Consider the following 27,229-nt stretch of genomic DNA (forward strand, 5'->3'; position numbering starts at 1 on the left):
CACCCACAGCCACAGCCACAGAGTGATGGCAAGTGACATTCGTCCAGGTCCTTGCAATAAGGCAGTCGTGTAAAGGTCTTTGTGATTTTCATACTTACGACAAGGAAAAAAGAAGACAAGTGAGTCAAGTCCACTCAATAAAACATCTGGCTGCTTTACTACAAGGAGTCTGGTTCTCCTGTACACGATTTAAACAAAATGAGTTATTTCCCTCTCTGGGATGGGCTGGGGAGCACCATGCTCACAAACAAGTATGAAAAGACTCTCAGCCAGAGAGGCATCAGTAGAGTAAGGGTACGGTTACCAGGGGTGACTGCACGTGGGTGTACAGGTTCTCTAAGGTATCTGTGTAGTGGAGTCATTGTCTTAGGAAACATCCCTGCTCAGAATGGTTTCCTCTTTCAACTTCAAAACCTAGATTTTTATTAACAACATCATCCAGCGCCATTCTTCTTGGTGTAGAAATTTTACCATAGAAGTAGATAGAAAAATGGAGGTTGTGGAGGGGATTAATTTTATGTGTCGACTTGGTTAAGGGATGCCCAGGTAGCTGGACCACATTACTTCTGGGTGTGTCCGTGATGGTGTTTCTGGAAAAGATGAGCATTTGAATCAGTAGACTGAGTAGAGAAGCTCCATCACCCTCACCAACGGGGAGGAATCATGTGTTGAGGGTCTGAAGAGAACGAAAAAGAGCAGTGATTTGCTTCTCTCCTCCTTCCTTCAACTTCCTTTGAATAATCCCCCTAGTTTCCTGTTTATTTGAGGGAGGGGGTAGGGACACACACACACGCAAAATAGATTGAGAATGCAATGTTTCAGTTAAAGGGTTATTAGTAAACCCCAGGAAATGGCTGATACCAGATAGAGCTTGGTTTTGTTGTTGGGAGAATGGAGAGGAAAGAGGCGGAGGACAATGACTGCACGCCATTAGCGTCCCACGGGGTAGGGAGAGGATTACCTTGGAGAAGAGAGACACTGCGCACCAACAGCTCTTACTCCTGTTGACTCAGACCCTCCCCTCAAACCTGGACCACTTTGTGACTGCAGAGGAAGTGGCACTGAATGACTTTTAAGGATCATTCATAAAAGGAAAAGCAGCTTCCACCTGCTTCTCCTAGGCTGCTGGAGACCCCGACACTGCACCACGGGGAAGCCCAAGCAGCCTTCACGCCTTTGCAGATGATGCACCAGACATCACAGAGCAGAGACCAGCCGTGCTCTGCCCCTTCAGAATTCCTGACCCGCAGAATCCGTAAGCTTAACCAAAATGTTTGTTGATGTATAACACTATATTTGGGTGTTTGTTATGCAGTAGGAGAGACCAGAACAAGGACTTTCTCTGGGGCCTCTGGTCAGTCTTCACCTTGGGTAAGAACCAAATGAAAACATCAGACCGTTACTTCTCATTTTCCAGCATCCATAAAACTCTACGGGAGGTCTAAACAGGGCTGACTTTCTTTTGTTGGCTGTCTTCCCAAAGACCACCTGCACAGATCTTTTCTAGCTTGTTTTCCAGTCCTTTAAAGATAGCAATATATTGCCTGACCAGGCAGTGGCAGAATGGATAGAGCGTCAGCCTGGGATGCAGAGAACCCGGGTTTAAAACCCTGAGGTCACCGGTTTGAGCGTGGGATTATAGACATGACCCCATGGTCGCTGGCTTGAGCCCAAGGTCGCTGGCTTGAGCTAGGGGTCAATGACTCGACTGGAGCCCCGTGGTCAAGGCGCATATGAGAAGCAATCAATGAACAATTAAGGTGCCACAATGAAAAAATAGCAATATACTGTATTATAATCTGTGTTTGAAAATTTCAGTATCTGATGCCTTTGTGGTCTGTTTATGTTCTGTTGTTTCTACTGGTTCTCACTCATGGTGCCTTGTTACCTTGTGTGCTTAGTTGTGAATGACTGTGAGTTGTTTATTGTATCAGTCAGGATAGGTTAAGTTACAGTTTCCACAGCAAGAATGAATTCCCAAATTTCCCAAGTCTTATAACAAGAGTTTATTTCTTGCTCATGCTCTAAGTCCAACATAGGCCATTAGGAAGCTCCAATCATCATACTTACACAAGACCCCAGGTCGACAGTACCTCCAACTCTAGCTATACTTTGATGGACCTGCTTGGAAGGGTGGCGATTTTCTGCAATGATGCGTAAAGCTTTGGCTTTGGTTGATAACATGTGAATGTGATTAACAAAAGCAAATCACTTGGTCATACTTGACTTCAAAGGAGGTAGAGAAGAGCACTCCTGCCCTATATTTCTGAAGGGCAGAGGGACAGAAATATTTGGTGAATCACACTAATGAGTACGACCTTCATTTTCCTTGGAATTTGTGGGACTTCATTGAGGTAGGATGATGGCGTGTCACTCCAGAAAGGACGGGCATTTGCCCTTGCTGGTCCACTCAGGCACCACCGGTCAGAGGCCTCTTTACATTCATGGCATGAAGTTTTGGAATCACGCAGGTAACGTGCAAGACCAGTGCCCTGTGGTAGGAGTGGGTGGGCTGAGGTTATATAGAGCTCACCATTATGCCAAGGGTACGGCCCTCTGGGGTCCCAGCTCTGTGGGGACTGGATCTCCTAGAGGAGTCTCTACAATGAGTGGGACCTGGACTTTATTTTCTGTTTCCATTCCTTGAGAGCTAATGAAAACTGTCATTCAAATTTGTTAAATTCAGAAAATGCCCTTGAGTGAGAAGCAGTTTCAGTGCCCAGTCACCTCTCTGAGTACCTACCAATTATTTAGTTCTTTGAGAATTTCTGGACAATTTGTACTATCTTAATCCTTTGATGCTTTAAGAAGATTCAGGTGTTTTGTTTTGTTTTTTTAGGGTAAAATAGCATATTTAGTGGTTTTCATGATGGCAGCTCAATTCAAATAACTTAACCTGCCACTTCATTTGTAATTAAATCTCTGGAGCTGTACTGTCCAATTTGGAATCCACTGGCTACATGTGGCTATTTCAGTATAAATACATAAACATTAACTTCAATGAAAAATTCAGTTTCTCCATCACATTAGCCACATTTCCAGTGCTCAGTGGTCATGTGCATCCGGAGGATTCCACATTGGGCGGAGCAGACGCAGAACATGTCCGTTTCCTGAAGCAGGTTCTACAGGACAGTGCTGTTTCCAGAGCCGCCCGAGCAAAGCAGAGCATGAGAAAGATGAGTGGAGAACGGCAGCGGGGACCCCACTCTCTCCCAGTTGACCCTTTTGACTGTATTGCACTACGAGGGGTCACCTCACACTTATTCATGATTTTGTTTATTCATTCATTTAGTAAATATTTAGGAGTGCCCACCATACAGTAATCACGGATGTACACTGGTGAATAAAATAGCTATGGTCTCTGTGGTTGTAAAACTTACACTCATTTGAATATATTCTTACTCTAACACTTACTTTAAGACCAAGGGGTAATTTTCTCTGGCTCCCTCAAGAAAGGCTGACAGAGGAAGGAGGATGGACTTCAGTAGCAGACAGATCCAGTTTGAATTCTAGTGCTGCACTTTCTAGTTAAAGTATTTGACCTCCATGAGCCTCAGGTTCCTCATGTACAAGATAAGGATAATAATACTTATTATATAGAGTTATCTTGGATATTAACCAAGAAAACACATAGAAAATGCTCAGTGCAGTACCTAGCACAATAGGAGGGGCTGATAATGTGACCCCTTTGCCAAGAGATGGTTAATTGGACACATGATTTAAATCAGTGCCATGTAATAGACAAAGCTTCTTACATCAAACCAAAGTTTTGTTGAGTTGCTTCTGGTAAAGCCAGAATCAGAACAAAACACCAGAAGTTGCCTATGTAATGTCACTTGATGAACACTAGGGGCCGCCAGATCAGATGCCATGCCCAGGTTTTTTTTTTTTTTTTTAAAGAAATGTAAACTCAAGCAGATTTTTTATTTTATTTTATTTATTCATTTTTAGAGAGGAGAGAGACAGAGAGGGAGAGAGAGGAGAGAGAGACAGAGAGAGAGAAGGGGGAGGAGCTGGAAGCATCAACTCCCATATGTGCCTTGACCAGGCAAGCCCAGGGTTTCGAACCGGCGACCTCAGTATTTCCAGGTTGATGCTTTATCCACTGCTCCACCACAGGTCAGGCTATGCCTAGGTTTTTAATGACTCCTGCTGTACCTCCCCATCTCGTTCTTTATTGCAGTGGTCCCCAACCTGTTTTTGGGCCACGGACCGGTTTAATGTCAGAAAATATTTTCACGGACAAGCCTTTAGGGTGGGACGGATAAATGTATCACGTGACCGAGACAAGCATCAAGAGTGAGTCTTAGACGGATGTAACAGAGGGAATCTGGTCATTTTTTAAAAAATAAAACATCGTTCAGACTTAAATATAAATAAAATGGAAATAATGTAAGTTATTTATTCTTTCTCTGCGGACCGGTACCAAATGGCCCACGGACCGGTACCGGTCCGCGGCCCGGGGGGTGGGGACCACTGCTTTATTGCACACTTAGCATTCACTTAATATGCACGCGAGTCCCCCAATTAGGAATACCAGGGCATTTTTGTAAAGCAGTATCTGCCTACACTTCAAAATAAATTCCTAATGGATAACAGCAATAAGTATAAAAAATGCAACTGTAAAAACTAAACTAAAATAAATAGGTGTCTCATTTGGGGATGGTGAAGTTTCAAAGTATAAAAGCAGCAGAAAGGAAAATGTGGTGGGAATTCCTATATAAAAAGCATTATATATGCATAAAGACACTATGGACACAATTAAAAAGAAATGATATCCTGGGACAAATTTTGCAACATGTGTGAGTGACAGAAAGGAAAGTTAATATATGTAGCTTAAAATAAGTTCTTATAGGCCCTGGCCGGTTGGCTCAGCGGTAGAGCGTCGGCCTGGCGTGTGGGGGACCCGGGTTCGATTCCCGGTCAGGGCACATAGGAGAAGCACCCATTTGCTTCTCCACCCCCCCCTCCTTCCTCTCTGTCTCTCTCTTCCCCTCCCGCAGCCAAGGCTCCATTAGAGCAAAGATGGCCCGGGCGCTGGGGATGGCTCCTTGGCCTCTGCCCCAGATGCTAGAGTGGCTCTGGTTGCGGCAGAGCAACGCCCCGGAGGGGCAGAGCATTGCCCCCTGGTGGGCAGAGCGTCGCCCCTGGTGGGCGTGCTGGGTGGATCCCGGTCGGGCGCATGCGGGAGTCTGTCTGACTGTCTCTCCCCGTTTCCAGCTTCAGAAAAATACAAAAAAAAAAAAAGTTCTTATAAATAAATTAGTAAAGATGAATGGCTTAACAAAAAATTGGCATGAGCAGCTAATTCCCAAAAGTAGAAATAAAAGTGGCCTGTGAAATAAATGCATTAATAATGAAATAAGTACAGATAAATACTACAATGAGATTTCATGATCAGACTAGGAATCATGACAAATCTCTTGACAAAGAAATAAGTCAGACAGAAAAAAGTCAAGAAACATGTGATCTCCCTCATAGGTAGAATATAAAACTGAAAGTTACAGATACAGGCAACAGTATGGTGGTCCCAGAGGGGATGGGGGGGGGAGTAAATGGAAAAGGGGGTCCAATTACGGTGACAGAAGATTTGACTTTGGGCGGTGGGCACATCATGCAACATATAGATAGATGATGTATCATATAAATGTACTCTCGGAACCTTTATCATTCTATTAACCAATGTCACCCCAATAAATTTGTTTAAAGTAAGCAAGTTTTGCTTTTAGTATTGGAAAACTGGAAACAGCTTAGATATCCAACAATAAGGAAGGTTTACATCAACATGAAAGTATAAAATGCTCAAATGTTTATAATATGTAATAATCAACATATTTATAAGCATCTTCTCAGGTTATGTACAATATTCAGCACATAAATCAATTTACACACTATCACCTTGATTTTGTAAAACTATGTGTCAAGATGAAACCTTAAATGCTCGACTGGTCTTACCTTTCTTCTGCAATTTCTCTCACCGCTGCTCTTTCCTCATGACTTGGGGCATCAGTGGGGTCTTTCTCATATTCACTGCCCCCGCGTAGGGTTAGTACTGTAGAAATGTAAAGAGAATGACTCAAGTCAATGCTTAGCTTATGCAATTTAAATAGACTTTTGCGGTAAAAAGAGCGACAGAGAAGATCTTTGGCCTCCTGGATTAAGTGAGGGAAGGATGCAGAATTTGTGGATAGGAAGGAGAACTCAGATATCTCAGCTGGCCATCGGAGGGAGGATGATGGTCAGGAACAAGAGAGGACCATGCACATTTCAGTGGAAGCACACCATGAACCACGGCCATTCTCTTTTATGCTATGATACTATCCAAGTCCACCAAACTCAGATACCATCTCCAGACAAAGGATGGAAGGGAGAAATCCCAAATGATTTCTGAATTTATACAGAACTGACTTAACCTCCCCCATAAACTGGAATGAAGTTTTGAAATAGGTTTAAACAGACTTAGAGAAAAATAGTTATACTTTCTAACATACCTTGGAACACGGATTTAGAATATTGTAGTTGATATATATATATGGACTTGTACATATATAATCTGTATGTATATATATTATATTTACATGTAAATATTTAGAAAAAACACTGAAAGGAAAATAAGAATATTAGAGGAGTAAATATCATTGTTGTGGGTTTATAGAAGATAAATTTAACTTTTTGTATTTTTCAGAAATTCCACAGTAAGCAAGTATGAAATTTATAATGTCAATATTATCATTACTATTTAACTACAGTGTTAAATGACAACCTGGGAACTATTTTTAACTCAGAGACAAGGTTTTCATTTTCTATTTCACAATGGATTCCTATCAATTGAAGAAAAAGACCAACAACCCCTCAGACAAGTGGACAATGAAAAAGATGATTCACAGAAAAGGAAACACAGATAGCATTTGAGCATTTGCAATATTGCTTAGTTGTATTAACGATAATAGAAATGCTAATTAAAACTGTTTCAAGGTCCTCTCTTTTCCCTATCAGATTGTCAAGGTCACCAACTTTGATAACACGTTGTACAGGTAAAGCATGGACAGGTATTCTCACACATTCCTGGTATGAGGATAAACTGGTACAACCTTTATAAAGGGTGGCCTGGCGACATCCATCAAAATGACAAGTACAAAAACTCATTTACCCAGCAATTTCTCTTCCAAGAGCTTATGGGAGGGATATATAAAGATATGCTAAGTTATAGTATAGCAATATTTAAAATATAAAGTTCCTATTTACAAAATATTGGAAATTAGAAACCAATGTCTTTCAATAGAGAATTGATTAAGTAAATGATTGGTACAATTGAATACTATAAAGAATTTTATATACTGATATGGAATGAGTTCTAAGATATCTTGCTAAGAAAGAAGAAAGTTAAGAACAGTGTGCATATTACACTATCATTTGTGTAATGAACGGTAAAATAGAAAATATATATTACATATATACATATACATCTATCTTTTTTTTTTACTTTTTTATTTATTCATTTTTAGAGAGGAGAGAGAGACAGAGAGGGAGAGAGAAGAGAGAGAGACAGAGAGAGAGAAGTGGGGAGGAGCTGGAAGCATCAACTCCCATATGTGCCTTGACCAGGCAAACCCAGGGTTTCGAACCGGCGACCTCAGCATTTCCAGGTTGACGCTTTATCCACTGCGCCACCACAGGTCAGGCTACATCTATCTTTTTGTATACAAATAATAGCTAATGTTTATCAAACAATATGTGGCCAGTCACTGATCTAAGTGCTGTATTTATATAGTGAATAAAATGCCATTGGAAGACTAGAATCTGCAGAAGATTTGGGTCCGTGTGTAAATCATCTAACCTTCACAGTACTTATGAAATTGGCACTGTATCACCGTTTCCATGTTATCAATGAATAAGTTCAGGCAGAGAGGGGTAAGTAATACTGGGGACAGAGGGAGGTGGGTGAGAGGCAGGGCTGGCAGGACACAGGAAGAGAAGGGAGACTGTTCACTGCATTCCTTTTGCACTTTGATCACATGAATGCATTGCCTATTATTAGAAAAGAATGAAAAGAATGTGTCTTCAGTGAATGTTGCCGTATTATACTTACCCAGATGTGTCCATCTGTGGATGTGGAGCGGTGGCAGGAACACCGGATCAGGAACCAGAACATTTGTGGTCAAGTCTATCATAAATGTGTCCTATCCCAGCCTTATCATCTTTTATATTAAAAAAGTGCTTGCGGGTGATGGTCATAGTGGCATTAAATTACATTGGTGTTTCCTAACATATTTGATAATCTGAGTCATCTGGGAAACTTTCAAATATATAGCTTTTCAAGCTCCCATGAGTATATATTCTGGTTTAATAGAACTGGGTGCAAGTTGGGCTCTGTGTTTTCCAAAAGCTCCCAACCCTAAACAGTTCTGAGTATAAAATCTTGTTTAGAAGCTCTGGGCCACATAATCTTTTGGGGTCCCTCTTACGTCTAAAATTCCACATCCCATGATGTACTGAGTGTCATGTCAGATCCGAGCAACCCATCCTTTCTCCCTGTCTCCATTCCCTCACCTCCTGGTTTTCAATTCTTCTAGCTCCTTCTAGAGGCTGCCTTACCTCCAGGCTCATCTAAAAAAATGGAAAAAAACAATTGAAAAGAAGGGACTGTGTCCCTTGATCCAGACCACCAATCCCACTGCCACCCTCACCCCCACCTCCCACTCTGGGCGCTGCCTTCCAGAGGGCTGAGCCTACAGGCTGCAGGGTTGCTACTATCCTTCCAAGAGGATGACAAGGAACCAAAGCCCAAAGGAGACAGGAAATTTAATACATCTCAGAATTTACACATGGACCCAAATCTTCTGCAGATTCTAGTTTTCCAATGGCATTTTATTCACTAGATAATACTCTGGGTATTTTGTACCCATATTCCTCATTCTGCCAGATGGTTTTAAAACAAGGACACAACATTCCCATTTTAATGCGGTGTTTTGGATGCTCACTGATCTCCTTTCTTCTTTCTTTCCTTCCTTCTTTTCTTTCCTCCTTCCTCCCTCCTTCTTTTTCTGTTCCTTCTCTCCCTTCCTCCTTCATCTCCTCCTCCTCCATCTCTTTCTCCTCTCCTTCATCTCCTCCTCCTCATTCTCCATCTTCTCCTCTTCCCTCTTCTCTACCATCTCCTCCTCCTCCATCTCCTCCTCCTCCTCCTCCTCCATTTTCTCCTCCTCCAACTCTTTCTGCTCCTCCTCCTCCTCCATCTTCTCCTTCATCTCCTCCTCCTCCATTTCTTTCTCCTCCTTCATCTCTTCATCTCCTCCTTCTCCATCTCCTTCCCCTGTTCCTATCAGTGAATGGCCTGGGGCTGGGGTGTTGCAGGTTCTGACCACTGCTTTTCCGGCCCCTTTAGAAAGAAGGGTGAGTGAGTGTTCAGTTCACTGCACAGCCCAGAGAAATGTGGTTCCCCAGCCTCTTGCAGTTTTATGATGAGTCTCTCTCCACTTCATAGGGCAGTTATTACTCATGATTGCTGGTCACTGACCAAGCCCAAACAGACGTGCGACACACTCCACATACCACACACACGCAAATATTTGCCTGGCTCACATGGCTGGGATGAAGATGTCTTTCCAACTGGGAGGAGCCACATGACCAGACCTTCTCAGCAGCCTCTGCCTGTGGCAGACGGCACAGGGCATCCAGCTTTTACCATTCTGGTCTCCCAAGGACTGGCATCTGTGACGAAAAGGGTCGGCCGCCCATCTACATCAGAGAAGATGTGGAAGAGGGGCACTCACCCCAGAGCCCGTCTGCCGCAGGCTTCTCTTTCCTCTGCCCAACCTGGGCTAATGATGGCTGGCCCCTGTGTGACCGTGATGACAGGTCTTTCGGAAGATGTATTTTTACCCTCTGGACAAATAGCAGTTGGGACGAGTAGGGCTTTTTTATGAGTTGAGGTACTCAGGGCTGGAAAATAAACAGGCAGCTAATGAGACGTTCTTATGGACACTGGCATAAATAATAACAAAGAAAACATCTGACCCTTGTGCCAACACCCTTGGGGAGGGGATATAAAAGCTGCTGTCCGGCCGGTGACTGCCAGACTTGGGGAACTCGGGCTGCGTCGCTGATCTGCGCCCTGACCAGCGGGGATCATGGGGTGCTGCCCAGGGGACTGCTTCGGCTGCTCCGATGAGCAAGACTGCTGTGAAGAGTGTTGCTGCCAGCCGTCCTGCTGTGGCTGCTGCGGGTCCTGCTGCCAAGGGTCCTGCTGCGGCTGCAAAGGTGGAGACTGCGGAGACTACGGAGGCGGCGGCTGCGGGGGCAACAGCTGCTGCTGCGGGTCTTCCTGCTGCAAATCTGGCTGCGGGGGTGGCGGATCTGGCTGCGGGGGTGGCTGCTGCGGGAGCTGCTGCGGATCCGGTTGCTGTGGCTCCGGTGGGTGCTGCGGCCCTGTCTGCTGCCAGCCCTCGCCTATCTGCGACACGAAATGAAGACCCCCTCCACTGAGGCAGTCCCAGGAAAAGCCTCCGTCTGCTCCAGGTGGAGACCTCCTGGTGTCCAGGACCTTACAAGACAGTGTGTCCTGCCTCCCGTGTTATTTGTAGAGGAGGCTTGTTCTCCAGCGCCCGCCCTGCCATTTCAAGGCCCCGAGAACAAGAGCCACGCGCTGGAGAGGCACTAAAACCGCGTGCCAACCAACGTGATCCCGGAAGCCACGAGGGCGAATCCCCGTGGCTTGATTTTCATGGAGTTGAATTTCTTGTCCCTGTAAGGCATCCTCTTATTCAAGGTGTCTTTGGGGCTGACCCCTCTTCTTCAGCTTTCTGCTGCTTTTGAGATGCAAAAATTCCTCCTTGTTCACTTCTTAATAAATTTGAGCACGCTGGCATAACCGAATTAGTTCTGCCGCCTCTTCTTTTGCCCCCTCTTGGGCACTGGGCCTGAAAAATTTACTCTGGCGCCCACAAAGGGCTTTTGAAATGCTGTTTGTGGACCACCTGCATCATAGTCACGGGGGGGGGGGAGTTAGTTAAAATGGTGATTCTGGGGTCCTCCCTGAGACAGCGGGCTGAGCGGACTCAGCATGGGAATCTGTGTTTCTAACGAGAACCCCGGATAATTCCTATGCACCAGAGTTTGAGAACTGCACGTGTAGACTAAAGCTTCCATGTGCAACACGAGAGCCACTTGGGGAGGCTTTAAAAATTGCAGATCACTGGGCTTGGCTGCTAGAGATTTTATCCATTAGCTCTCTGGTGGAGGCCCTGGGCCCTTCATTTTCTTATAATTAGAAAATATATTTTTCTAATTATAAGCAAAGTTTCGGGTAAATGCTGATGCTTGCCAAGTTGAAACTTGAGCAAGGTGCACGGCTTCATTCTGCATTATGGTACTCCTAGAATGATTCTGCTGGAGGCTTCAGGTTTGGTCGGAACATTCTGGCAAAGTCAGAGGAGGAGGCTTGGTAAGACAAGCTTGGTTCTGAATGGAAGGGATTGCTGTAGCAAAATCCTGACAGCACATGGGCTCCAGTGATGTTCTGGGAGGCCCAGGTCCTTCCTCCAGCCTCATGCTTCAGCAGAGTCTCCCGATTCTGGGTTAAGATTCTGTGTCCTGGAACCCACTGCGTTTCTTCTGCAGGAGGCCCAGGGACCAGAGGGGTTAGCACCGTCTGCTAAGTGGATCCTGAAGCGGGTGTGTGGGGGTTCAGCTGGGAGGTTAAAATTCAAAAGATAGTTGATTCAACCTTTTGCTGAATGTGACCTTGAGCTGATACACATGAAATATTATTAATTCTGCTCTTACTCTGGGAGAACAATATTATTTTTATTCCTACAAAGCAATGTTTTATTCAACATACAAAAATATATTTTTCTAATTATAAGCATAGATAGCAATGATTCCTAAAAATATAAAAAAATACAGAATACTTAGGGTTTATTACTGACATGTATCTTTCCATACTCCTTTGTAAGCATTTTTGCAAATAAAACTGGGATAATGCTGCTTTTACTTTTTGCCTTTAAATTTTTTTGTTTCATTTTTTTATATGCTAACTTTGAGATATACTACATGTAGTAAATACTCCCATTTTAGTGCACAGTTTGATTAGATTTGATAATTGTATATACGTAAGTAATATACCACTAGTGCACTCAAAATCTAGAACTTTCCATCACTCCTCAAATTCTTCAGTGCCTTTCTGTAGGCAATCCTCCTCACTCTACTACAGTCTCAGAAAACCTTTGATCTGCTTTATGTCACTATAAAATTTGCCTTTTCTAGAATTTCATATAAACAAAATCATACACTGTGAACTTTTACACTTAGAATAACACTTAAAATATTCGTTAATATTGTAGCTATCAATAGTTCATTCCTTTCTACTGAGTGAATAAATAAGATTATATGAATAAACTACATTAAAAATATTAATCTACTGAAGGACGTTTGGATTGTCTGCAGTTCTTTGCTATTGTGAATAAGGCTGTTATGAATATTCACGTACAAATTTTTGTCTGGACATATGTTTTCATTATTTTGGATGAATGCCTAGGTGTTGGATTGCTGGGTAAATAGTAAGTGAATAATTCTCTTCATAAGAAAGTACCTAAATGTTTTTGCAAAGTGGCTATACCATTTTGTATGTACTCCAGTTGCTCCGTGTCCTTGCTAACACTTGATATTGTCAGTCTTTTTTTTTAGCCATTCTAGCAAGTTTCTAGTGATAGCTCCTTGTGTTTTCATTTTGTTGTTGTCGTTGTTGCATTAAAAATACCAGCAGTATTAGCAATATCTTGCCTTAGGAGAGAATTTTAGATTTCACTCTGCTCTGGTTCAGTTTCAGTCTCTACTATTTAGGTCAAGTACTGGTTCTTTAAACCCCCAGAACAAAGCCATGGTCAGAACAGGAGCATGCCAAAGGGACAAAGTTTCCAAGAGGTCATTTGGCCTACACTGAGCAACTGTGATTAATAGTAGCTGCTTCTTTCATTGCTCATGACCATAGCCTCATAGAAGGGTAAATGGAAGGTAGTAATTTCTTTGAATTACCGATAGAGGATTGCCCTTCTTAGCTGTCCGCAGAGGTCCTCATTCATTCATTCATTCTACAAATATTAATAATGAACTGCCTATGTATCAAACACTACTCTGGGTGCTAGGTATACATCAGGAAGTAAACATAATTCTTCTCCTCCTGGTGTTTATATAACATCAATGGAGACAAGAGCTATAGAAAAGAATAAAGTAGGGATGGGATAGATAAAAGAGCTGCCTATTCTACTTAGCAGGGAAGGATTCTTTGAGGTGATGATATTCTAGCATATTGGATGATGCTATGCAATTTTTTCAGCTGAGAGCATTTATGTGAAGAATTTTTTTGGGGGGTGAGGAGCATTTCTAATTGGAATATCATTGCTGGTTTCACTGAGGAAGAGATGGTGGGTGGAGAGGAGAGGAAATGGAAAGGAAGAGATCAGGGTCTTGAGGTCTTCTCCTTGCCTTATCCTCTGCAAAGCTTTCTTTCTTTTTTTTTTTTTTTCATTTTTCTGAAGCTGGAAACAGGGAGAGACAGTCAGACAGACTCCCGCATGCGCCCGACCGGGATCCACCCGGCACGCCCACCAGGGGCGACGCTCTGCCCACCAGGGGGCGATGCTCTGCCCATCCTGGGCGTCGCCATGTTGCGACCAGAGCCACTCTAGCGCCTGGGGCAGAGGCCACAGAGCCATCCCCAGCGCCCGGGCCATCTTTGCTCCAATGGAGCCTTGGCTGCGGGAGGGGACGAGAGAGACAGAGAGGAAAGCGCGGCGGAGGGGTGGAGAAGCAAATGGGCGCTTCTCCTATGTGCCCTGGCCGGGAATCGAACCCGGGTCCTCCGCACGCTAGGCCAACGCTCTACCGCTGAGCCAACTGGCCAGGGCCTCTGCAAAGCTTTCTAAAAGTTCTCTTCCTCTATTGCCACATCTCAAAGGGTGGCACTCCCTATTACCAATCTTTCACTTTCAACCACTAAGTCTTGTATATTGTGCCCCTTTAAGACTTCTCATATCATTTCTGTCCTAAGGAACTTCCCAGTTCATATTGTCACCAAGAAGCTTTTGGGTAATAGGTCCAGACCCCTAATGGTTGGCCCACTTCCAGACTGGACCTCCTTCTTCAATCACATCTCCACAGTCAGGGAGACCTTTCCAAATGACAAACCTGGTCAAGTTACTCCCCTGCTTAAAACTCCCAGGTGTCAGTATAAAATCCAACTTATTACTGTAGTCTATAGGCTTTACATGGTTGAGTGCCTAGTAACCCCTCTAGACCTGTCACTATTGTTTCCTGTCCCCCTGAAATGTTCATCCTGACTATGGAACCAATTGCTTCTTCCAAAAAGTATCATGCTTTTAAGAAGCCTTCCCTAACTTACCCAAAACCACGTTGGCGTTTCCCCTGTGTGCCCCCATAGCACCTCATGCGTCCAAGTATTGTATCACTTGTATATATACTGTACCATAATTGCTTATGGATGTATCCATCTTTCTTCTAAACTTGAGCTCATTATGGCTGGAATTGCAACTCATTCATTTTGTATCATCGCACAGAAAGAACCCAAAGATGGCTGTGTTGAATGGATAAATACAATTGAAACTGAGCAAATAATTGCATAAATTATTGCATAAACAGAAGAACAATGAATGAATGAAAAAATGATTCAGCTTTCTAAAGCTGCCTTTGCACTGATGTTGAAAGCACATGGTGGAGGCAAGGCAAGGCCTCAGTGAGCAAGGATATAAGGCCTTGGTGTTTAGAATCCTAGGGTTTGTTTCTCACCTCATGTCTGTCTCAAGCAGTAGCACTGACACAATGATTTGAGAAAGCATTTGTGTTCTTCACTTTTGTTCACGTTGTCTTTGGTAAAAAAAAACACCTGTCTTTATTCTTTACCCTTTGGGTCTTGGATATATCTTTCTTTAAAGAGCTGTTAAAATCACCAGAGGACAATAAAGTATACAGATATTGTATTATAAAGCGGTACAACTGAAATTTATATTTATTAACTAATGTTAGTCCAATAAATTTAATTTAAAAAATCACCAGATGTAAGAAGAACTCTGGAGATCTTGATGTGGGGGTGAGAGGAAGGAAAAGAAACAGAAGCAGAGTGGCCAGTTCAGGTGTCTTCCAGGGACAGGTAGAGGCAGTGGTCTGGGGCAGGGCTGCTCGCAGAACAGGAAGAAGGACAGCATTATAGGCAGCTAAGCCTGTGACATGTGGCTTTGACAAAGTCTCCTTAGGAAGGTCTGTCCAGATAGGATGGTGAAGGGGAAGAAGAGCAGCTCTGGATTAGGGGCAAGCTTTATGGGATCTCTAGTAAGTGACAAACTTTTTTATTCCAACTCCCCTTCCTTTTCTTCATCTGCAATGGAGGAATAAGGTTCCCTGTCTGATGGGATTGCTGATAATTTTAAATTAGGCCACTGCTGTGAAGTGCAGTCATTTAAAATCCAGCCAGAGGCTTCTGGTCAAGATGTGGTATAGGTAAATGTGGTACCAGCTTCCTCCCACAACTACATCAAAATTACAACAAAACTACAGAACAACCATCATTCAGAAATGCCTGAAATCTGTCTGAGTGGAATTCACAACTAGGGAAATAAAGAAGCCACAGTGAGACTGGTAGGAGGGGTGGAGACAAGAAGGTTGTGGCTGGTCCCACAACTGCATGTGGAGGCTAAATATCAGGAGGAATACCTCAGCTGCAAAGGTCCTCCCCGAGATACAAGGGGTCCCTGAGAAGCAAGGGGTCCCAGGCCCACACCAGCCCCCCAGCCCAGGGTTTCAGTGCCAGGAAGAGAAGTACCCATAACCCTGGCTGTAAAAACCAGCAGGGATTGTGGCTGGGCAAGATGGAGGGCTGCTGGAGTCTCAGGCAATCCTATAGGACCTGCATACAGACTTACTCTGACTCACATCCTCTGAGATATAGAGGTGGGGCAGCAACTTGAAAGGAACCGAGGACATATGGGGAGGAACTGAATTGTCCAGCATTAGAAGAGCTGGGGGGGACAATGTTCTCTAAGACAGAAGTGATGGCAGAGGCCATTGTTTCTTTGCTGAGCTCTCTCCCTGCAGGAAAAGGTGGCACCATATCTGAGTATCCGTCCATCAGGCTAACACTATTAGCCCTGTCCTGGTGATTCCCTAAAACCCCACCCCATCCAACTTTCTGTCCCAATGAAGTCACTTCCAGTGGTGTTTCTATATAATCAGCCTGTCTTGGCTCATGATGCAGACTTTCCTAAAATCTCTCAAAGGTCCACAAACCCCAAATAAACATCCTCTGGCCTCAGTATACCCCGTACCTATTGTTAAGTACCCTGAAGCCCAGCACTAGCAGCAGCTGGCTCCAGTTTGCAGCTTGGCCTCTCCTGGGCACCTCCAAGCCCAGCACAGTTGGCAGCTATCTGCAGATTGCTTTGTAACTCATGCCTGGTGGCCCCTGGTAGAACATAAGTGGTGGCTGACCTTGCCCTGTACCTCCCAGGAGAACCCAGAGCCAATGCACCCAGTGGTATGCTTAAGACCATACTGATGCACCACCGTTCAACCACCTCCACAAATGACACACTCAAGGAGTGGAGTCATTGGGCAACAGAGTCCCATTAGATAATTCTTGCTTTGTTGGGTGGGCCATTGCAGAGCTAATCCCCCAAGGTGATCGGTGGTGACAGCTAGTCCTTTTAGCTGATTGACCTGGGGGTAAATCCCTCCCATTGACATGCCAATAGCAATCAAGGCAAAATACAAGAAGAAAGTGTACATGACCTACATGGGAGGCATACCTTGAGTGCCCTCCTTGTGTGAATGGGGAAGCTGTGCCATTAGACCCTGCAGAACATCTACCACATTAAGCCAATCTATAAAATCTGGGAACATAGCAGCTCTACCTAATCCATAGAAACAAACACAGGGAGGCTGCCAAAGTGAGGAGACAAAGAAACATGTCCCAAATGAAAGAACAGAACTAAACTCCAGAAAAAGAACTCAACAAAATGGAGACAATCTACTAGATGCAGAGTTCAAAACACTAGTTATAAGGATGCTCAACGAATTTAGTGAGAACCTGAACAGCATAAAAAAGGACCAGTCAGAAATGAAGGCTACACTAACTGAAATGAAGACTAATTTACATGGAATCTACAGTAGAATAGATGAAGCCAAGAATCTGATCAGCAATTTGGAATATAAGGAAGCAACAAAACACCCAACCAGAAAAGCAAAATGAAAGGAGAATAAAAAAAAAAAATGAGGCTAATGTAAGAAGCCTCTTAGACAACTTTAAGCTTACCAACATCCACATCCGGAGGTGCTGGAAGGAGACGGGACCAAGAAATTGAAAACCTACTTGAAAAAGTAATGACACAAAACGTCCCTAAATTGGTGAAGGAAATAAACATACAGTCCAAGAAGCACAGAGTCCTAAACAAGATGAACCCGAAGAGACTCTACCAAGACACATCATAATTAAGGTTAAAGACGAAAGGCAAAATTTTAAGACGAAGAGAACGTCTTAAAAGCAGCAAGAGAAAAGCAGTTAGTTATCTACAAGGGAGCTCCCATGAGACTGTCAGCTGATTTCTCAACAGAAACTGCAGGCTGGAAGGGAGTGGCAAAATATATTCAAAGTGATAAAAAGCAAGGACCTACAACCAAGATTACTCTACCCAGCAAAACTATCATTTACAATCGAAGGACATATAAAGAGCTTCCCAGACAAGAAAAAGCTAAAAGAATTCATTACCACCAAACCAGTATTACATCAAATATTAAAGGGTTGCCTTGAAGAAGGAGAAGAAAAGATAAAAATATGAACAATAAAATGGCAATAAATGCATATCTATCAACAATTAAATCTTAAAAATGAAATAAGTCAACAGGCAGAACAGAAACAGACTCATAGATACAAAACACATTCTGGCAGATGTCAGATGGGAGAGGGGCTGGGGGCTGGATAGAAAAAGTGAAGGGACTAAACCCAACTTGGTGTAGCACCAAATTGGTTGTTTCAGAATAGTCGTGGGGACATAAAGTACAGCATAAGGAACACAGTCAATAATATCCTAATAATATGTGTACTGTCAAGTTATATAGTGTCTAATCACTGGAGTGTACACCTGAAACTAATATAATAAGTTATGTCAACTGCAATTTAAAAATAAAAAATTATTTAAAAGAAAAAAAGTGAATATGATTCTAAAATAAATAAAATAAAATCCAGCCCAGACATCCCTTTTTCCACAGAGCTCATCACTGGACTCTCCACTAATCTCTGTATGTCTATTGTTAGGTTTCTCATTGCATTGCAATGAGTTTGCCTGCATGCTTGTCTACCCACCAGAGTGATATATATGAGAATGGGTGAGTAGGTCTCATGCATGGGCATTCCCTGTGTTCAGACTAGGGCCGGTATGGAGGACGAGACGATGGATAAATGATAAGTTCCGTTCTTCTTCCTCTGTTCATAATGCTCAGAAACGCAGGTCATTCAGCTTGGAGGTGAGGATGCTTATTTCCAGATGACCTGTAGCTCCAAGGATCCCAAATTTAACAAGTCAGTAAACAAACAGCTTCTTTATGGGTAGATAAACAACATCAGGTCAACAAACATTGGCATAATAAGATGTTCCTCTCAAAAGCGGCCCAAACAGCAAGGAGGAAAAGACGCAGGAGCTCAATACAGCATGTGACGATGGGGGATATAAAAATGAGGGCCCCAGAGAGCTGCCTCAGTCAGGTAGCAACCTCGCAGCACTAACCAAGTAGCAGAGGCACCTCCATCATGTCTGGAAGCTGCTGTTCTAGGAAATGCCCTTCCATGCCAGCCATCTCTCTCTGCTCCACTGCGGTGAGCAGTAGGGGGCCTGTCTGCTTGCCCAGTTCCTGCCGGAGCCAGACCTGGCAACTGGTAACTTGTCTAGATGGCTGCGGATCATCCAGCTGTGACCCACAATGCTGTCAGCCCTCCTGCTCCGTGAACAGCTGCGTCCAGCCCGTGTGCTGTGAGGCCACCATTTGTGAGCCCTCCTGCTCCATAAGCAGCTGCGCCCAGCCCGTGTGCTGCGAGGCCACCATTTGTGAGCCCTCCTGCTCCATAAGCAGCTGCGCCCAGCCCGTGTGCTGCGAGGCCACCATTTGTGAGCCATCCTGCTCTGTGAACAGCTGCGTCCAGCCCGTGTGCTGCGAGGCCACGATTTGTGAGCCCTCCTGCTCCATAAGCAGCTGCGCCCAGCCCGTGTGCTGCGAGGCCACCATTTGTGAGCCCTCCTGCTCCGTGGGCAGCTGTGCCCAGCCTGTGTGCTGCGAGGCCACCATTTGTGAGCCCTCTTGCTCCGTGAGCAGCTGTGCCCAGCCTGTGTGCTGCGAGGCCACCATTTGTGAGCCCTCCTGCTCCGTGAGCAGCTGTGCCCAGCCCGTGTGCTGCGAGGCCACCATTTGTGAGCCCTGTTGTTCCACGAGCAGTTGCTGCCAACCTGTGTGCTGCGAGGGTGCTTCCTGCCAACCAGTCCTGTGTATGCCCACCCCCTGCCAGCCCATTGTCTGCAAGCCCAGCTGCTGCCAGGGGGTCCTTTATGAGCCCAGCTGCTGCCCAACTGTCTGCACTGTGCCTAGTTCCTGCCAACCTGTGGTCTGTGAATCCGCTTGCTGTCGGTCAGTGTGCCCCACACCTAGCTGCTGTCCATCTGTCTGCTCTGTAGACAATAGCTGCCAGGCTGTTTGCTGTGACCCCACTCCTTGTGAGCCATCTTGCTCGGGGCCCAGCATCTGCCAACCTGCTCCCTGTGTGACACTGGTGTGTGAGCCTGTCTGTCTTCGCCCTGTCTGCTGTGTTCCGAGCCCTTGTGAAACACCTTGTGTTTCTACCACCTGCCAGCAGCCTTCTTGTTGTGTCTCCAGCATTTGCCAACCTATGTGCCCCAAGCCCAGCTCCTGCTCACCTAGAGTCTGTGTGCCTCGTCCATGCCAACCCACTGGCTATGTAATCAAACGCAGTCGGTCCATCGGCTGTGAGCCTGTTTCCTACCCGTCCACCTCCTGCCAGCCTCTCTGCTACCGCCCAGGGTCTTCTGCATCTGCCATCGCCCAGCCAACTTGCTCTCGGACTTTCTACATACCCAGCTCCTGCAAACAGCCTTGCACGACTCCAGTTTCCTACCGCCCAATTTACCGCACCATCTACTCTGGCCCCCTCCCGTACAGGCAACCGAATACGACGTCCATCTCTTACCGCCCTCCCTGCTACCGCCCTCCCTGCTACCGCCCTCCCTGCTACCGCCCTCCCTGCTACCGCCCTCCCTGCTACCGCCCTGCCTGCTACCGCCCTCCCTGCTACCGCCCTTGTTACTCTATCCTGAGCCGCCCGTCCTGTGTCACTTCTGTCACCTGCTGCCCGGTGAGCTCCAGCCTGCTTCGTGCTGACTCCTGCAAACGGGATTGCAAAAAGTCCACCTCCAGCCAACCGGATTGTGCTGACTCCACTCCCTGCAAGACGGAAGTCTCAGACGTCAATCCTTGCCAGCCCGCTGAGGTTAACTCCACCAGCCCAACCGCCCGGGAGGCCACAACCAGCCAGCCTGCTGCCACCAAGCCTGCCAACCGCTGAACTGACCTCAGCCTCACCAACGCCTGCAAAATGAACCTCTGACGAGAGAGAAAACTTGACTGCCCTCCCCAAAGCACATCATGACTTAGCTAGAATCTTTTTCTTTCTGCACCATCACTCCCCATCTGCTTAGGCTTCAAAGAACTCAACAGAAATGACAGCATCTTAATGGTCCAAGCTAAGCCCTCCTGGGCACTGAGCAGAAGACATTCTGGGTTCTGTGCTCTGCCGCCATCAAGCTTTGCCACATCACCTCAAGTCTCTTTCCTGGCATAATTTTTTCCCCCCAGTTCTCATGCGTGTGTTCCCTTGCTGTACGCACGCTCACTCCTTGGTGATCTCTTCAATGAGATAAGGCTACTTAACTGTCCAATAAACATAGCAAAGTTGAAGTGACATGCTGTTTTCATTGCTTTCTTGTTAATGCCATATTCTCATCAGCTGACTTGCTTCATTTCTGAGAGCACCTTTATTGATCCATTCATCCATCCAACAAGTTTTATGAAATAGCGGTTTGGTGCGAGGGACTATGTCAGGCTCTGGGAATGAGAAGACAAAACTCTCGGTTCCTGCGCTCAGAGAAGCTCATGCCGGTAGGGAGACAGATGGACAGACAGACAATGAACTATCCTCCATTATGCTAAATACCGAGTTAGAGATAAGCACGGACATTGTGAACTCAGCAGGGCATAATGGGAAACCAGGGAAGGATGCTTGGGGACTGTGATACTGAAGCCTTTTCTTTCAGTACAAGTAGGAGTCAATTAGTTAGAAACCAGGAAGGAGTTTTCCAGGCAGAAGAAATATATGCTTGTGAGCACACTGTTCACTAGGTGAGGCCTGGACAAAGGTGTGCTTTTGTCCAGAGGAGTGGTGAGCTCTGAGGTCAGAGGAGCTGCCCTGGTCGGGCCTGTATACTGGACAGAGGCGTTTGGATTAGGTGTGGGGCTGACATGAAGGCATCAAGGAGCTGTGCAGGGCAGTGACGTGAAGAGCACTGTGTTTTGAAATGGCCCTCTGGCCTTGCTGTTGAGAACTGCACAGGGAGCATGCTCTTTGATATAGGGAGACTGGGGAGGAAGCCAGTGGCTTTGGGGTCCCCAATGGGATGAAAACAAGTGTATGCAGGGACCATACTTATTATAAAAGAGGTAACCTGGATTTCTTGTGCAAGAGCTTTGCTTATGTTTTGCTAGGCCCTATAAGACAATTTTTTTTGGGGGGGTATAAACTCCATATATAGTCTCTTATAATCTTGTGTGTGTGTGTGTGTGTGTAACAGAGACAGAGAGAGGGACAGATAGGAACAGATAGGAATGGAAAGAGATGAGAAGCATCAATTCTTCATTGCAGCACCTTAGCAGTTCATTGATTGCTTTCTCATATGTGCCTTGTGCAGGAGGCTACAGCAGATGGAGTGACCCTTTGCTCAAGCCAGTGACCTTGGGCTCAAGTTGGTGAGCCTTGCTCAAACCAGATGAGCCCACACTCAAGCCGGTGACCTCGGGGTTTCAAACCTGGTTCCCTCGCATCCCAGTCTGACACTCTATTCACTGTGCCACTGCCTGGTCAGGCTCTTATGACATTTTAAGCATGGAATCTCTTCTGGTCACTGCTTTCACTTAGTACGCAGAATGAAGTGCTATCCTTTGTCCTCAAGGTGCAGCTTGGGCTATCCTAAGCATGAGAGGGCAGACCAGTGCTCTCAACTTTGCCACTACTGATATTTTGAGCCAGATAATTCTTTGTTGTGGGACTGTGCTACGTGCTGTATGATGCTAAGCAGTATCCCTGACCTCCACTAACTAGATTCCAGTAGCCTCCCTGGATTGTGATGAGCAAAAATGTCTCCAGACTTTGACAAACATCCTCTGGAGGGGAGTCTGTGTGCAAAAACCACCCCTGTTTGAGAAGCACTGGGTTAGACAATGGCAGAGGGAGAGAGTCAAAAGTGAGTGAAACTTATCCTGCCACTCGTATTAGAGTTGCTGTTAATTAGGCTATTCGGATTTTCTCTGTCTCCTCCTAGTGAGGAGTTGGCCAGATTTTAAATCTCTGTGCCAAGCACAGACTCAGTTTTTCATGTCAATCAGTCATTCTGTGAGGAGGCTTCTTCTCCCCTATTTCACAGGTGAAGAATAAAAGACAAACAAATCAATTGCCCATCAACAGAGACAAGAACATTGTGATATAGTCATGCAATAGATCAGTACATTGCAGGGAAAAAGACTAGACAATGGCTACATGCAACATAAGTGAACATTATCAATGTAATGTGGATTGACATAAACAAGCCTCAGAGAACACATAAATATCTAACATTCAAAACAACACACACATAGATGTATTTACATATATGAGTAAACATGCGTGTATACATATATAAAAATATATACCTTATATTATATATACTGTGATTGATATATTATATATATGTATGTATTTTATATCTATATTCATAAGGGGCTGATAAACATGAAATTCAGGATAGTCACAGCTGGTAAGGAACATACAAATGGCAAAAACCCAGTTCTGTCCAAAGCCCGTGTTGTTTACGTATTGCTGTATTTCTTGATGTGATCACAATAGCCCTTGGTGACTCACTAGATGCCCTTGGTACCTTGAACCACAACAAGATGAAAGTTGTCTCTATTGAGAGATATTTTTTTAGCTTTATTGAGGTATAATATAATTGACAAAGTTGTAAGATATTGAAAGTGTACAGTATAATAAATTGATATACATACACCGTGAAAGGATTTCTCCTACCTAATTAATTAACACATCATCACCTCACATATTTATCATTTTTTAAAAATAAGGACGTTTAAGTTGTCTCAGCAAATTTTAATTATACAACCCAGTATTATCAACTCTAGTCACTACGTTATACCCATTAGATCTTCCGAACTTATCTTATAGCTGAATGTCTGTACCCTTTTACCAAACTCTTGAAAGGCTTCTTTAAGAGGAAGGGAGGCAAGAGAAGAATTAGAGAAAACTGGATGTAAAATGGATTTCTTTGAAACAATAACAACGGTATGTTTGGGTAAAGGATATTGGTATGGCTTTTAGAGTGAAGTTGACCTGGTTTCTCAAATAATATATTTAAGTTCCATCTTGATGACATACTTTGGTTAAGACCAAAGGTATTTTCTCTTACAAAATGAGAGCTTTGGGATGTAGACATTCAAGAATAAAACGCATGTCAGGGACCCTTGTAGTTTGCAAGATGCTGACATAAGTAGTGATGAGATGAGGGCAAAAGAAGTCACTGAGACTGGGATATAAGAAGCAGTGGTGGAGGGAAGGCACTAGACCCACAGTGGGCAGAGTCTCCCAGGCATCGGTCAATCAGAAAAATTTCTCTTTTTAAAATGAGAACGAGGGGGTGGGTTATAAGGAAATGGCATTTTGTATCTGGTACTTTGAAAAGTATCTTCCAAGATTTCCAGGATTTTCCATAGTTGTGAGGCAGACAGTAAGAACAAAAATAACCTGAGCGACAGCAATGCAGTTGATGAACTTTTGGTACTTTGAACCCTGGGTCATGAGCTAAGGGGTCCAACAGAGTGAGTTAGTAGCAGATCCAGAAGTCTAGACCAGCCCAATCTGGCTCCTAAAACCATGGTCTTTCCACTCCACCATGTATCTACCTTGTGAGCCAGGCCAGGACGTGGATCCATGCGGGATGAGTTAGTCAGCTGGTAAGTAGAGCCAGGACCAGCCCAGAAGAGGGGAAGAATCAGAAAAACGCCTTGCAAATAAATCCCTCTTGGAAGAGGTTGATTTAACATTGAGACAACTATGCCTGACCAGGCGGTAGCACAGTGGATAGAGTGTCAGACTGGGATGCAGAGGACCCAGGTTCGAGACCCCAAGGTCACCAGCTTGTGCGCTGGCTCATTTGGTTTGAGCAAAAGCTCACCAGCTTGGACCCAAGGTCGCTGGCTCGAGCAAGGGGTTACTCGGTCTGCTGAAGGCCCATGGTCAAGGCACATATGAGAAAGCAATCAGTGAACAATTAAGGTGTCGCAACGAAAAACTGATGATTGATGCTTCTCATCTCTCTCCGTTCCTGTCTGTCTGTCCCTGTCTATCCCTCTCTCTGACTGTCTCTGTAAAAAAAAACTAAAAACATTGAGACAACTTTGCAGCAATGTCCTCACGTCACTTCTGGTTGCTATGTTTTTAGATTTAAAGAATTCAGATGCTGTTGACTTCATAGTATACGTTTAACCTTTCTTGATGAAACATTTGGCAGTTTTAAATTTCCAAATTAAAAGATTGTCTTTGGGTGTATTGATAAGCAGAGGTAAGTATGCATAGCAGTTTAATCTAGCTGATGGTTACAGTCACTGGAGTGCGCAGATGACCCCCAGCACGGAGCTGGAGCCACCTGTCCGTTAGCAGGCTTCTCTGCACAAATGTCAGCCCTCTATCACTATGTTAGAGTCCCCCCCCCCCCGGCTCCTCCAAAGTTGGAACGGCTAGTAGATAGTTAATTTCAGAGGTTTGGGGTTAGCCCAACCTAGGTTTGAATCTTATTTCTACCCTTTGTTGCATAATTTTGGAAACATGATTTAAATTCTGCGTTAGTTTTGCTGCTTTGTGAAGATAATTACACCTACTAACTTAGGGCCATTGCACAGATTCTATGAAAAATGTAGCCAAGGACTTGGTACATAGTAAGTATGCAGCAAATGAAGCCACTACTATTGTTAAAGTTGGATTTCAGGAAAGCCAAACAAGAAGGTCCTAGAAAGGATGTCCTGGGATGCACTGTCTGCTTGTCTGTTCACCGTCTCTGACATCGTCCTCCCTTAACTGGGTCAGGCTTCATTTCCTGATTGAATGGTGCAGAGCTGCCTTCCTGGTGGAGGAGCGAGCTGCTTTGGCTGGGCTGAGGCCTGACGAGAGGTCAGTGCTGAGGAAGGCTGGCTTCGGGGAGGCTGGAACTCAACCTTCAAGGCGACAGCTCATCCCAGAGCACGAGCAGCATCAAGGAACCCAAACTTAGCAAAAAAACTCTCCACTCAACAGACAAGTTTTAAAAGTGGGGACATCAACCAGGCTCCTGAAGCTTGCTAATCAGATGTTTGTGTGCAAACTGGTAGAAACAATAACAAGGAAAGATGCTATCTGTCAGGCCAACACCCCTAATGAAGGACTATAAAAGCCCCTGTGTAGCAGGTGTCTTTCAAACTCAGTATACTGAGTTTGTGCCTTCCCGGCAAAGTTAGCGCCAGCACCATGGAGGACAGCAATTGTCCTGGAAACAACACGGCCACTCCAGCTGTGTCCACCATCACCATGCACCCAAATGGTGGCAACTTCCGAAATGGTATCTGTTTGCCTAGTTCCTGCCAGAGCAGAAGATGGCAACTGGTCACATGCCAAGAAAACCGTCAGCCACCGGGCAGTGCCCCACGTAGCTGTGAACCTGCTCCTTGCCAACCTACCCGCCTTCCAGCAACTTCGTGTGTGAGTTTGGTTTACCAACCCCTCTGCTCCTCCACAGCCTGCTGTGAATCCAGCCCTGGTCAGCCTCCTTGTCTGGGAAGCTCATGCCAGCCCTCCTGCTTGGAACCCGCCAGTGGTGAGGGGAAGTTCTGTGAAGCCAGCCCCAGTCAACAGAGTTCCTGCCAGGAACCTGTCTTCATGTCCGGATCATGCCAGGTAGCTTGTGGCCAACCAGTCTGCTGTGACATTAGGTCTGGCCGGCCATCCAGATCTGAGGTAACTTCCTGTCTTGAAACATCTTGCCCACCAAGCAGCTATGCAGCTAGTCCATGCCAGCCAACCTGCTGCCAAGGAGATTCATGTCACCCAATTAGTGGTAGAGATCAGCCCTGCAAAGCAACTTATTACCAGCCCATCTGCTACATTTTTAAGACTTGCCAATCAGTCCCCTTTCAGCCACCTACTCGTGCGTTTGGTTCCTGCAATCCTACTTACCGTGTGACCTCCCCTTGCCAACCACTGCTCTGCCAACCTTCCATATCCTTTATCTGCCAGCCAGTGGCTAACTGCCAGCCCCCTTGTCCTGTACAGAACTCTTGCAAACCAGCTTCCTGTGGCACCATGCTTTCTGGCCAACCAACTTGTGGTGGACCCACTTCCTGCAACCAAAGTGACTACAAGCCCCCTTCCTACCAACCAGCCTGCTGTGTGACAGGGTTAGGCAAATCATTCAGTGGTGGCTCCAGTTTCTTCTGACCAACTCTTCCACATCTCTGCAAAGCCAGCACCTGCTTGCCGACTTCCTGCCAACCAGCCATGAGTCCAGCTTCTGTAAGGCAGCTTGGTTGATGGAGCAGTCTCCACACTTCCTCCGACATCTGCAGCTGTCTGCAAGTGTACAGCCATCCCACGGTGCCGGCCTCTGGCTGAGCACAAGCACTGCCTGCCTGCTAACGTTACTCCCCGTCCAGCCCTGCATTCTCTCCAGGTACCAGTGAGGGAACTTGCCCAGCCACTAGGAGAGCCTTCTTTTTTGTTTGTTTGTTTTGTATTTTTCCGAAGTTAGAAGCTGGGAGGCAGTCAGACAGACTCCAGCATACACCTGACTGGGAGCCACCCAGCATGCCCACCAGG

The 27,229-nt window shown here is 45.2% G+C and overlaps 3 protein-coding genes across 3 annotated transcripts; all 3 read left to right on the forward strand.

Moving 5' to 3' along the window:
* Positions 1-10,130: 10,130 nt before the first annotated feature.
* KRTAP17-1 (keratin associated protein 17-1) lies at positions 10,131-10,683 on the forward strand. The gene has a single exon (XM_066255431.1). It carries the CDS (start codon positions 10,131-10,133, stop codon positions 10,467-10,469), a length of 339 nt encoding a protein of 112 aa, XP_066111528.1. The 3' UTR covers positions 10,470-10,683.
* Positions 10,684-18,811: 8,128 nt separating this feature from the next.
* Positions 18,812-20,632, forward strand: KRTAP16-1 (keratin associated protein 16-1). The gene is made up of 3 exons (XM_066255432.1): positions 18,812-19,266; positions 19,492-20,253; positions 20,344-20,632. The coding sequence occupies exons 1-3, from the start codon at positions 18,812-18,814 to the stop codon at positions 20,630-20,632; spliced, it is 1,506 nt and encodes a 501-aa protein (XP_066111529.1).
* Positions 20,633-25,885: 5,253 nt separating this feature from the next.
* KRTAP29-1 (keratin associated like protein 29-1) lies at positions 25,886-26,851 on the forward strand. Its single transcript, XM_066255433.1, has one exon. It carries the CDS (start codon positions 25,886-25,888, stop codon positions 26,849-26,851), a length of 966 nt encoding a protein of 321 aa, XP_066111530.1.
* Positions 26,852-27,229: the final 378 nt, after the last annotated feature.

Source organism: Saccopteryx bilineata, chromosome 2 (genome assembly GCF_036850765.1).
Source record: "Saccopteryx bilineata isolate mSacBil1 chromosome 2, mSacBil1_pri_phased_curated, whole genome shotgun sequence".
Taxonomy (NCBI): domain Eukaryota; kingdom Metazoa; phylum Chordata; class Mammalia; order Chiroptera; family Emballonuridae; genus Saccopteryx; species Saccopteryx bilineata.